A 13880-nucleotide genomic window follows, 5' to 3' on the forward strand; every position below is an offset into this window, starting at 1 on the left:
TAGTGCAACCTCCTTATTTTACAACTGAGGAAAGAGAAGAGAAGTGATTTGACTACAGTCACACAGGTAGCCACTGGGTGGCAGAGATGGGAACTTCTTACTCCAAGTCCATGTTTTTTTCCATTGAACCACAGGAGACAGAGACTCTGAAAGGTTAAGTAATTTGTTCCTGATCACACAGGTAATAAACATATGAGAAAGACATAAAACTCAGGTCTTCCTGACTCCTGAGATTAGAGTTCTCATACGATACTTTAATAACAACAATAACAATCTTAATGGTAATATTTTTTGTTAATTATTGTCATTACTATATGCGTATGAAATATGAATAATTATGATTATAATAGCATTATTATTATGTAAATAGCACTTCAAAGTTGGCAAAGCAATTTACATATTATCCCATTATCCTGTGAGGTTAGTGCTACTGTCATTCCCATTTTGCAGATGAGGAAATTGAGGATGGTTAAGAGATATTCAGGGATTCGTCCAGTGTCACACATAATTTAATCAGTGTCCTCACACTGAAGTCTTTTTGACCTCAAGCCCAGCATTCAGATGATTATTTTAAAGTGGAAAAATGTACACCCAACTTTGGTTCCCCTTTCATATTCATGGTAAGTGGTAAAAAGAACTCTGGGAGGCTGCCTGGTGCAAGTACCATTTTTGCCTTGATCTGTTTCAAAGCTGGCACTCAGACCGTCACTACATAAGCACTAAAGCTAACTAAGGAGGACGTGAGTTAAGAGTTTCAGGTCACTGTCTACGAAACCCAAACATTGCCCTAAATACACAATGCTGATCCTACAGGAAGACAATGCTGGCCATGTTCTTAGGCTTGTGTTGTTTTTCAGTCACATCTGTAACCCCCATTTGGCATTTTCCTGTTAAATAGTGGTCTGCCATTTCCTTCTCCAGCTCATTTTATGCATAAGAACTGAGGCAAACAGGGCTAAATGACTTGCCTAAGGTCACAGAGCTAGTAAATGTCTAAGGCTGGATTTGAAGTCAGGAAGATGAGCCTCTCTGATGCCAGGTCTGGAGCTCTATCCACTGAGCCACCTAGTTGCCTGTTCAAAGGGTTGAAGCAGTTTTAACATATTTCCTTCTTTATTATGAGAAGAGAAAATAAGAATGATACTTTAAAAAGGATAATGTAATAATATTTGTAAGGGGTTTAGCACAGAGCTTGGCATACTGTAGGCACCAAAAAAATGCTTACTTATTCCCTTCTCCTTCCCTTCTCCCCTCCCCTACTATAGAATTGGGCATCTTAAGTTTCCTGAAGACTATTTTCTTCTTGTAATCTGACTGTACATGTCTCTTGGTATCTGATTGGTTAATAAAATGTTGCAGATTTACATAACTTTCTGTAAGTTGAAAATGTTCCTTCTTTGGTCGCTATCCTAAAGATTTCATACTGAGGAGAAAAAACTGCCACTATATTGGGAAAATGCACAAAAATAACAAAGTAAATTGGAGTTGAAATCACTACAACATTTCTAGGGGAAATTACCATCAGTTTAATTTAGAAGTCCTAGATTTGCTTCCAAGACATTTCTCTATCTGCATATATCTTCAAATCAAGCTTCCAAGCCAAACTATTTTTAAGCATTTTTTAAGGTATTTGTTTCCATCTGATATTTATTTACATTTGTTAACTTTTATGGGCACTGCAAGTCAGTAGTGATAGAATTTTCTTAATTTCTGTTAAAGTTTAAAAGCAATCCACATTGAGATAATCAATATTTTAAGGTTATGTTCACATTTGCTAACACCTGAGAAACTTTAAATTAAATCCATTTCAGGCTGTTCTGTTTATTATTTCAAAGAGCCAAAAGTCACAATATGGATTTTACATTTAGGGATTCATCAAACTCCGTGGAACTTAATGTCAAAACATCTTTCTTTTCCCTCTAAGTTGCTTTACAGCCAAAGAGTAATCAAATCAATGAAACCAGAGCTGGAAGCTGGGGAGAGTGATCTCCAAGTCTAGTTCCAGTATTTTAAAGATACAAACTGACTGTCTTCCAGAGGATGATGGCCAACATGGTGAAAGAACTGGAAACCAGTCAGCACTGATCTAACTAACTGGTCTAACTAACCTGGAGGCCACAGACCCTGAAGAGGTCTATGGATAGACATCAGATAGCCCATGAATTTGGATGGAGAATAGTTACATCTTTATTTTCCCTAACCTCTAATTGGTATTTAGCATTTTTTCAGTAATGACTTAAAAAATAATAATTCTGAGAAATCCATAGGCTTCATCAAGCTGCCAAAGGGGGGCTCCTTTCTCTCTCTCTCTCTCTCTCAAACTTGTGTAAAGAGAAGGCACAGTGGGAAGTGATAGAGCTACCTTCAAGAGTGTAAAGTGTTGTCACTGTGATAGAGATGTGAGAATTTTTTTGACTTGGTATGAGGATGAATGGGAGAAGGAAAAAGAAGAGGAGGAGAAGCAGAGAAGAAGGGGAAAAAGGAGGAGGCAGAGGTGATGAAGAAGGAGGGGGAGGAGAAGAAGGAGCAGAAGAAGGAAAATAAGGAGAAGAGAAAGAAGGAGGAGGAGAAAGAGAAGGAGAAAGAGAATAAGGAGAAGGAGAAAAATAAGGGGAAGAAGAAAGAAGAGAAGTAGAAGAAGGAGAAAGCAAAGAAGAAGGAGAAGAAAGAGAAGAAGGAAAAGGAGATAGATAAGGAGAAGAGGAAGAAGGTGAAGAAGGAGAAGAAGAGGAGAAGGAGAAGAAGAGGAGGAGAAGAAGAACAAGAAGAGGAGGAAGAAGTGAAGAAGGAGAAGAAGAAGGGGAGGAGGAGACAATGATAGTCATAGCCTCTCACACTAGCAGTCTAACACCTGGATTAATCACTTAAATTCTCAGAGTCCCCATGCAACAATCTATAAGTTGCATTTTTTTTTGGTATGAGTGATGTCTTTTGACTCATTTGCAAATTGGAGTTGCACAAAGTCATTGGCTTCACTTTCTCTTGCAGAATCTTCATAGTTCAGTGGCAGGACAAAGTCAAGATGATTAACTAAACTCTGAGCATTCCATAGCACCTACATCAGCTGCCTTCATGGCCATTGGAACAAATTGTTTTCATCCACCCATTCCACCAGGAGAAGTCTTCCCATGCTTGAGGTAGACATAGCCCTAACTCACCAATGGTTTTTAGACTCCTTGGTTATCTTCAAGCAGGTTTAGCCCACCTGCTGAAATGGTTTGCCAGAGTGTGGCTGCTGCACATGCTGCAGCTTCTTGGAGCCACAAGCAAAAGTGAGGTGCAACAGGTGGACACCAATGATGAAAAGCATTCCTGAAAAGGGCTCAGCAGCCATTACACTGGAGGTGCTAGTCTTCCCTGAATACACCCTATACCCCAAGATGTGTAGGGGAAGGTCTTAGTAATGAAACTCCCTCTTATCAATACAGATCTAAAGGTTGTCTCTAATCTAAAGTTTGGGGTGGCACAGTGAGAGGATGAACGAGCCTGGGGTCACACACATACACTATAGGGGGAAAGATCTGAACGTGGGTCATCCTGAATTTGACACTAGCTCTCAGAAATTCACTGCCCAAGACCTAGTAATTAAGCCTATCTAAACTTGGTCTAGACCATCTCCAAATGAGTCAATTTCTTATCACTGGGATCTATAGGTGTAAGATTTATTAGGAAGCAGAGTTTTCAAGTATGGGCTATTGAGGTTCCTTCAGGCTCTGATATTTTGTGTCTATGAAAAGAATCCAATGAAGACACATCACTTTTTCCCCCAAGGACACAGGACTCAGTAGGCATGCCTAGAACCAAGGTCTCCCAGGCACTCGGACATTAGTACACTTTACATTGCTCCACATTGCTTCTTTCTGCATAATTAAGGTAGATTGGTGACAGCATACCACCAGCAGCACCAGTTCCACCACCATCGCTACATACTTCACCTTTCCTAGTTTGTACAATGCTCTACTTAGAAGGAACCACAGTTGAGTCATTGGGAGGCCCAGTATGTGTGGCAGAGGATACTGGGAAACCTATTTAATGTACTACCCACTATACTTTCCAGGGTCTGTCTTGATATAGGATGTCTTCACATGGGACAGTAAACAGAGGGGTACAGGCTTTGGAGTTGGAGGGCCAGGGTTCAAATCTTAAACCTCATGCTTGTTACCTGTGTGATCTTGGTCAACTTATCCTCAGTTTCCTTATTTGTAAAATGAGGGTGTTGGACGGAAGGCCTCTGAGATTTCTTCTAGCTATAATAATAACAATAATTAGCAATATTTAATAATTAAATTGATTAGATGAATAATGATTATAGCTAGCATTTATATAGTGCATATTATATATATATAACATTTATGCACATTATATATTTGCATGTGTTTATGTGTGGGTATGTATATATATATATATATATATATATATATATATATATATATATATATATGTATATGTGTATTTGTGCCAGGCATCGTGCTAAGTGCTTTACAAACATTATCTCATTTGATCCTTACAACAAGCCTTGGAAGTAAGTGCTATTTATTATTATTATTAATTGTATCCCCATTTTATAGATGAGAAAAATGATTTATGAGACTACAATTTCATTTGATTAGGTCAACATCTTAGCAACACTTCTGGCAATGCAATTTACCCCTGCCCCTGGCAGCTTTTGCAACCAGAAGACCACTCTTCTGACATTATCTTCATGTTCCTTCAACCTCCCATTCTTTACTACCCTCCAAAGTCTTCTCTGCCCCACTCCCAGAGGAGATCTTAATGGAATTGCTAGAATCCACTGTGAATATCTGTCCCACAAAGTGAAAGCAGTAGCTACATGCATGCCAGTTCGCATCTTGGATGGGTGTCAGTGTAAAGGAAAGTGAATACAGTCAGTCTTGGAAGTGTGATGACAAGCTTTTTATGGGTGCTCCAGAAGTAGGTGAGATTATTTTCCCTGTTTTACAGAAAAGGAAACTGTGGCAGGCAGAAGTTAAGTGACTTGACCACGGTCACACAACTAGTAAATATCTAAGGCAGGACTCAGGTCTCCCTGACTCCAAACACTCACTAGTGGTTCAATCACTTTGATTCTCAGAATTATTTTTAACCCTCAGAGATGAGCATTTGTATCTTTTACAAGACATAATTGTTTAACAATGAAAGAAGGCAAATGTGGAAAAATTCTGTCTTAGGTGCTATCAACATTTTAAAGCATCCTTAATGGTACTGCTTTTGGAGAAGTACCTATTCTTTCCCAGCTCCACTCCCACCCCTGGCCCCTCCCCATTTACTTATTTATTTTTAGTTTTCAACATTCACTTCCCTAAGTTTTAAATTTTCTTCCCCTCCCTCCCCAAGAGGGCATGCAGTCTGATATGGGCTCTACATATACATTGCTATTAAACACATTTTCACATTAGCCATGTTGCAAAGAAGAATTATCATGAATGGAAGAAACCATGAGAAAGAAAAACAAAACAGAAAAGAAAACAGTCAGCTTTCCTCTGCATTCATACCCCTTTGTTCTTTCTCTGGATGTGGATGGCATTTTCTATCATGAGTCTTTTGGAACTGTTTGAGGTCCTTGCGCTGCTGAGAAGGGCCAAGTCTATCAAAATCAGTCATCTCACAGTGTGACTATTACTGTGCACAATGTTCTACTGGTTCTGCTCACTTCACTCAACATCGGTTCATATCAGTTTCTCCAGGTTTTTCTAAAGTCTGCCTGTTCATTCTTATAGCACAATAGTATTCCATTACATTCATATACAGCAACTTGTTCAGCCATTCCCCAATTGATGGGCATTGCCTCAATTTCCAGTTCTTGGCCTCCATAAAAAGAGCTGCTGTAAATATTTGCATAGCTTTGGGTCCTTTTCCCATTTTTATGATCTCTTGGGGATACAGTCCTAGAAGCAGTATTGCTGGATGAAAAGGTATGCACATTTTTGTAGCCCTTTGGGCATAGTTCCAAATTGCTCTCCAGAATAGTTGGATCAGCTCACAGCTCCACCAACAATGAATTAGTGATCCAACTTTCCCACATCTTCTCCAACATGTATCATTTTCCTGTTTTATCATGTTAGCCAATCTGATAGGAGTGATGCAAAGAGGTACCTATTCTTGAAAAAAACAATCACTTGACCTCCCTCAGAGTTAGCTTCCTCATCTGTAAAATGGGTGACAGGAGAATGGATTTGTTGGTTTCTGAAGTCCTTTCCAGTTCTAAATCTGTGATCCCATGAACTGTAGCTTTACCATGCATTAGACACGTTCAGATAGGGCTTTTTAAAGAAGCAAATGGTTTATGAAAAGAATTTTTGAAAATGGTCAACAGAGCATAAAAAGGATATAATTAAAGTGTTGGTAGATACAAAGTTGTCTGATTGGCTTCTCTTCTTCCAGAGAGAGGGCAGGTAGGTAGCAAAGGGGCTTACAACAAGTATTCCTCTTCATTCCCAAACACACACACACACACACACACACACACACACACACACACACACACATTCCCACCTCACTCCTCAGCCCTACAGGCTTAACTTCTTTAAAACAAAAGAACCTAATTTCCCTCCTCTAGACACTAAATGCTTGGAAATAAGGTGAGAGAACTCCTTTGGACTGAAAGCAAAAACAATTTTCAATCTAATATGGATTTTATAAATACTAGTGAATACTACTGTTTAGAAATGCTACAGGCAGCCTAAGACTTGGATTGAAAGATACATGAAGTAATAAATTCTGTATGGTTTAAAAACTGAGAAGGGAGGAGGAGAGATCTTTACTGTTGTACCATCTATGAGAAGACTAGAGTCCCATGGGAATTCATTTGCATTCACTTTTAGCTCTTACAGAAAATGATTTCCTTGAAGTTTGAAATTCACACAATAGCAACTCTTCATTTTTATATGTGAATTTTTGAAAAGGCCAAGGGTTTTGTTGTTGGTTTTTTTTTTGGTTGTTGTTCTTTTAAAGGGCAAAAAACCCCAAACAAACCCAAAATCCATCAATTGCTATACTGCTCATGTATTAATGTAAATTATGGCTAAATTCAGAAGCCTCAAAGTACGTATACTGGTTTCACTGCTAGGTCAGGTACAACATCTGAAATAGGCTTAATGCATAGAAAAGATAAATGATTGTTAGCCTGCTAGCCTATGAATAAAGATAAGGCATACAAGAGAAGCACCTATCATGTCACAAGCAAATGGCATTAAGATATTTAAAAAATGATGGTTTTACCCATTCCAGAAAAATAACTTTTAACTACTAATGTCCCTAGGTCTTTATGTCTATAGGTCCCTATATATCTGTAAAACAAGGTAGGCGTAGTGTGGTGGCATGGCAGGGGTGGTACAGGGTGGGTAGTGGATTATTCGAGTTTACGAGTTCTCATAGGGCCAAAGCCAATTAGATATTCACACTAAGTTCTTCACCAATATGGCAAACTCCCAAGAGTTTACAGACACCAAGCTAAAGAAGAAATATTTGGGATTGGATCTTTGCCACTGCAGTTCCAACCTGGGCAAGATAGAGAGACATACTCTCAAATAAATAAATAAGTTGGATGTTTGAAATTATGTTTTTTAAAAAGTTGATAAAAATAGATGCTCCAAAAGATTCTGTTGGATTATCTTCTCAGCCCTTAAAATGAAAAGTGCCTGATATCTGATCAAAAAGACTTAAATCTAATCTGACCTTATATGTAGTTAATTGACCCCAGATCCAGTGCTATGAAACACTCTGGTGTCCCAGATTTCAGGAGATAATCCTTGATTTGATCTATCTATTTCAGGACACAGGTCACCCCCAGATTTAAAGAGGAAAGTATGAAAAGTCTAAGTCCTGGGAAAAAGGATATTTTGAATGGAGTGAGGTGGGGGGGGGGGGGAGGTAGAAAAAGTCCATTTCAGTTTTTCTGTCAGAATCCACTCCTTTCCTTTCCCATCTGGTTAAAGATGCCATATATTTCAAGAATATTGAACTCTATTTATAATAAAAATTACTATGTCTAATAGATTGGGTCTCTTGAATTCAACATGTAGATTTATGCCAAATGATAATAAATTGGGGTCTTCAATTATTATTTTATCCTTATCTCATTCTTTATAAAAGATATAAATTGATGTCTTCTATTTCTTACATCATCACAGTTATTTCTATTTTTAGTTAATTTTTAGAAAAATGGCTTAAAATCACATTCAAGGCTAAGTCTAGAGTTAAAAGAGAAGTCAAAAGGTACTTAAGAGAGTAGGGAATTACTCTTTCTCTTTTCCCCTCCTCCTCTCTCCACTATAATTTCTGGGTTCAGGATTGGCGATCTGTCCATTTAGTATTAGGGTAGTTTAGGGCTCTTTTCAAAAACCCTTCCCTTGAAGATCATCATGACTATTGGGTTGAGACCAGAATAAACTCATTCAATTAACAGGCATTTATTAAAAGTCTAATGTTTGCCAAATACTGTGCTACCACCGGGGATATGAATAAGAAATTTGTCTCTGACTTCAAGGAGGTTATAGCTCAGGGAGACAATATATACATATATAATTGTAGGCAGCTTCAGATTTTTCCATGACCAAAGAGAATCACCAAAGCAAAGAGTCACCAAAGCTTTGCCGCTGATGTGGTTACACAGTATGTGGTTACACAGAGCATTCAGAATCACTCAGAGTATTGTGGCAAATATGTGGACACAGTGAAGTAGGCTTTCCAATTCATTTAGTTGCAGGGATTCTGGAACCAACCTACTTCAGCATTTGGGAGAGCAGCCTGGATCAGAAGGCCTATGTTCCAGGAAGACTCAGTTGGAATCTCCTCCATATCTTCCCTCCTTGTTCCAGACCTCCAATCTCCAACTTTCTTGTTTTTTAAATCATGAACCAGAAAGCATGGTTAAAAAAATCATAGTAATAAAAATAGCCAGTAGGAGTTGAGTCCCTAGTCCATTTCTAAAGCTCCAAGGCTTTAAAAACCAAAACAAAACAAAAAAACCTGTTACTCAGTTTATTACCACAGGTTTATTTCACTTCTAAAAGGCAAGGTCATTTTAAAGAGCTTTGCTTCCCCCTATGTAAAAAATCGGATTTTTATGAATAGTTTGAAACTTGAAGGTGTATTGTCCCTTATACCTGTTTAATAATAATTTCTTTACAAAGTACAACATTTTTCTTTTTTGGCAAAGCCCTAATATGCAAAGACACCAGGACAGGTCATTAATCAATAATTCCTTCATTTTTTTTTCTAGTAATCAGAAGATGTGGGCTCTTTTCTGGCCAGTGCCTCTTAACTAGCTATGTGACCTTGGGCTTTTCTATCCCTCATGGAGCCTCCTCTTTGAAACAGGAATGAAAGGATTAGAACTGGAAGAGGTCTGGGGGATTATCTAGATCAGCTCCTTCCCTTTAGAGGTGAGGACATCAAGCAAAGAATATAGGGGGAGTCGATCAAGGTCATGTAGTACTCATCCGGGTCACCACAGAGGAAGACAGTGAGGTTCAAACATAACATTATATATGTAGAAACTGTAAAATATTACATAAAACGTACTCTTCCTCCCACCATGCTTTCTGTGCTAGCTTACTAGACTGCCTGCCAAGAAAGGAAAAAGGCAAAAAACCAAAAAAACCCAGTTTGGACACTCCCTTTTCTATGACAGCACAAAGGGGTGGTTTCTCCCATAACAGCTATTCCTACAGGATCCCAAGTCAACCAATTGAATGATATTCATTGAGAAAGATCCTCTAACAGGACCTGTGCATCTGTCCATATCCCTCCACAGGAGGCTGCAGAAAGCAAAGTAGGAGGCAGAGTTTGCTCACCACCCTGAAGGCTTTATCAGTCACTTAGGGAAAGGCTGTGACAGTCCCCAGAATTTACCTGTGCAGAGCCTTCATATTCTATGCGCTTGTTCAGGACTAATTAATTACATGCATTTTTGCAAGTCAATTGAGGAGGTTGGGAGGCAACTGGACATAACAGAGAGAGGGCTGGACCTGGAATCAGGAAGACCTGCAATGAAAATATGCCTCTAATCTTTGCTAGCTGTGTGACCCTGAGAAGTTACTAAAGCTCTCTCTCAGTCCCAGATGTTGAAAATTAGAGCTCATGGAATTTTTATAAGGATATCAAATGAGATAATATAAGTTAAAGTATTTTGCAAACCTTAAAGCACTATGCAGATGTTAAATGATAGTTAGTAGCTGCAAAGTGGGGATGATTACTATACCACACAGGGTCATGAGGATATAGATTTAGAGTTGGAAAGGACATTGGAGTTCATTTAATGTGGCCACTCAAGTCACTGGCTCAAGAAGTCGGAGTCTGAACACAAGTCCTCTCTGTCCAAATTTGGCATGTTCCTCCCCACCACCATCATCTCCCGCTCCCCAGCGCATTAAAAAAAAAAAAAAAAAAAAAAAAAAAAAAAGATCCTGTATGTAGATGCACTTTGCAAACTTAAAAGCCTAATATAAATGACAGATATCATATAGCTATGGCCACAGAGTGGCCAACCTTGGGCTTTCTGAACAACTCAGCTAACCAGTCACCTATGTTGCTATGCAGCCCCCTTTTAGCCTGTGCTTTCTTAGAAGTTGTGTTTTGTTGGCTGTGTTTAAAATATTGAGAGACTGGCTTAAAAATGGGAGGCTATGAGGGGTGCAGAATTAAAACAATAATACTTGAGAAATTCATGATTACTAATGGCTTGCCATCTGGTTTGCTCTTAAAGGCAATGGATTAATTCGGCTTTGGGCAGATGACAACACGGAAGGTGAACCATGAACTGAAACAATTCATTTTTGAGCTAAATACACTTATTAATTTATGATGTTGCAGACCAGCATTTCTTCCCATTGTGAAATCTATTTATTTATTTTTAAATTTTACACTCATAGTACAAGGTTGCTATGGGGACCATACAACATCTGTTCTAGCTCCAATCGGTTCTGATAAGTAACCTACAAATTCTCCAAATTAAAAATCTCAAACTGAGTTCGTTGGGTTGTTTTTTGTTTTGTTTTGTTTTTTTCATTGTGCTCAGAGCAGGGTGCTCTGTGCCTTGCCCTACAGTCCGGTTTAATCTTCTAGAAAGAATATTTTTAGAGGCACATCGGACTAAATCATTTCCCTCTGAGCACACCATTCCCCAGTGGCTTCTCAGGGTCCTAAATTCACCAGCTGCAACTGGGAAGAAGGGAATGCCCTCCCATTGCAGAGTATGAGCTGGGAGTCAGCTGGAGAGCTCGGGTAAACTAACCCCGGTGAGCCAGAAAAGGAAAACTGAGCAAATAAAAGCGAGTTACATTCATTCCTATCTGCTGCCATAAGAAAGAAATCAGAGGACTCCTTGCATTAGATTATATGGACCAAATAGGTACTTTTAGGCTGGTCCTGCCTGGGAAGCCGACGCTGCTTCTCTCCTATTCCCATAGGGTTGGCGGGGTGGGGGATGGGGGAAGGTAGGGTGGGGAGAAATAGGTTCAAAGGGTCTGAAGTTGAATTTTAATCCAGGCTACGTGTATTCCCGGTGCTGTTACACTCCCGGGCACTGAGCCTCGGGGCTAAGGGGATGCTCAGTCAGTCAGCTGGGGAGGAACAAACAGCTTGCTCCATTCCTGGGCAGCCAGCCCAAGACGCACGTTCCTTGACGGCCTTTCCAAGCGCAAAGGGACCAGGGAAGCTAGTCCCCTTGGCACCTGGCTGCCCCCCCACCCTGAGCTCCGAGTCTGGCGGTTCAGATTGCCCTTTGAACGGAGGGAAGCAGCTCGGTGACAGGGCAGGCAAAGCCGCAGGGCGCACCCGGTCGGGGCGACCTCCTTAGTGCGCCCTCCCAGGGATGGACAGACACTTCCCCAGCAGGCGGTCGTCCGTCGGTCCGGGCAAACTTCCCGTCCTTGGCACGCTCCCCTTCTATTCTCCGAGTGCTCTTCTTTGTAGCCCCCATGCCAAGGGAAAATGGAAGGGGGTGGGGGGAAGAGAAGGGCTGGCGGGCAGCTAACCCTCCTCTTTCCTTCCTTCCCTCTCTTTCTCTCTCCTTCCTTCCCTCCCCACGCTCCGATGGCACTCTCCCTCCCCCACCAAAAGGCTCATCCCTTCCACTCCCCACTAAACCTAAGCCCCAGGCTCGGAGCTGTCCCATGGCAGCGGCGGAAACAAAGCCAGATGCGGGGGAGGGGGCACCGGGAAGGTAGGGGGAGACAGCAGCCCAGCCCAGGTGAAGCCGGCCAGTCACCGGCTCCGGGCTCCGCCAGCCGGACTGAGCTGAGCGCTCGGAGCCGGAGCGCACGGGGGCAGCTGGGCTGTGGCCGCCCAGGCTGAATAGATGCCAGCAAGGCAAAGAGGAAAAGTATCGCTCTCCTTCCCTGCGCAATCGCTTCCCTTCCTCTCCCTCCCCAAAGCCCCGGCTAGGCAGCCCTGCCCGCGGTGCGCCTCCGGCTCTTGCCCGGCTGGGAGTTGGCAGTGGGTGAGGAGAGGGAGGAGAGACAGGCTAGAGGAGAGGAAGCAGTTGCCAGGGAGAGTGAGCAGCGCTTACCTCTGTCCAGTGTGAGCGGCTGGACCACTGTCAACGTCGCCATGTCTGCGGTGGGAGCTCAAATGACTCTCAGCCCAGGCAGCCGCGCCGCTTATAGTGAGAAAAAGAGGAGGGGATGGGGGGCGGGGGCGGAGGAGGGGAGACTAGGAGGCAGGCAGAGGAGCGGAGGAGGGGCGATGTGGAGGTGCTGGGGTGGAGGAAGAGAGACGAGGCTGGAGTGGGTTGGGAGACAGATGGGAAAGCGACTGACTACTAGGTGATGAGCAGCCCCATCCAAGCCGGAGGAGCAGCGGAGAGTGGAGCGGGGCAGGTATCCCCTAGCCATCACGGGGCCGCAGGGCCCTGCAACTTTGCTTTTCACTCTCGGGGAAGCTCCCTACAGTCACCTTCATCTAGTCCTTTCCTTAAACTCTCCCGTTACATCCACATTCGATGGGCTTGACCAGCATGAGAAATTGTCCAGAGCAGTAAATTGAGGCTGCTATTTCTCTATCACTGTGAGAAAGACAAAACAGCCATCTCCCTTCTTCGCCTTTCCCTCTGCGCATCCCCTCCCCTTACAAAGAACGGCTTGATTAATTAGAAATAATGACATCTACAACGATACCGATGTTTCCACCGCTCTATAAGTTTCTGTTTCAAATAGAATTTTGGAATGTTTACTTGTATGGGTATTACAGGTAACCGGCTTAAGGTGACTCCATCTAGGAGTGTCACATTCTAAGGAGCATTTTTCTTTCGAAAAAAATGACTTTTGGGAAATGTCTGTTCTTAAAAGACAAAAGTCAAGAGGAAGTCAAGATGTGAGGTACAGAGAGCAGTGGAGACCTCTTGATACTAGGGAAAGAAGGCCTATTTAAATAGCAAAGATAGCAGCTAGCAAATATATGGCTAGCAAAGTGCTTTGTATGTTATTTAATTTTGCCTTTACACCCTGATTTAGAACAATGGCTATTTCATTTGGGTTTCATTTAATGGCCCATCTGAGTCCACTTCTTTGCCCCTTTCCCGATATCCTTGCTCCCTTTGAATGGAGGGTGGGGGTTGTAAATGCAGCTGTCACCATCTTGTCATAATAGGAATTCTTAATTCACAACTCATGTGACCAGTCGATGCTAGAAAACCCTTAGGATAAGAAAAATGATGGTAGTGATAGCAGTTTAAAAATAATGAAACCTCAATGGAGCAGAAGTGTTTTGGTGCTTAGTTAGACTAGAGTGTGGTGCTATGGAACTTGTGATGAGCTTGGAGGATTGTACCCAAGACAGAGTCTGAATCCTAGCTTTACTGCATTCCTGGTCTTGGTTAAATCATTTGACTTCTGGGCCTCAGTTTCTTCATCTATAAAATG

General features: G+C 41.6%; 1 protein-coding gene across 3 annotated transcripts in view; it reads right to left on the bottom strand.

Moving 5' to 3' along the window:
• Positions 1-12638, bottom strand: part of LIN7A (lin-7 homolog A, crumbs cell polarity complex component) — a 183573-nt gene extending 170935 nt beyond the window's left edge. For 2 of the 3 annotated variants that reach the window (XM_072655475.1, XM_072655477.1), the window contains exon 1: positions 12530-12638. In XM_072655475.1, the coding sequence (XP_072511576.1) occupies positions 12530-12572 (43 nt within the window). In that variant the 5' untranslated portion in view covers positions 12573-12638. The remainder of the gene's footprint in view (positions 1-12529) is intronic. The other variant, XM_072655478.1, reaches the window with a different exon arrangement.
• Between the last annotated feature and the right edge of the window lie 1242 nt (positions 12639-13880).

The sequence above is a fragment of the Notamacropus eugenii genome, chromosome 3 (assembly GCF_028372415.1).
Source record: "Notamacropus eugenii isolate mMacEug1 chromosome 3, mMacEug1.pri_v2, whole genome shotgun sequence".
In the NCBI taxonomy this organism is placed as follows: Eukaryota; Metazoa; Chordata; class Mammalia; order Diprotodontia; family Macropodidae; genus Notamacropus; species Notamacropus eugenii.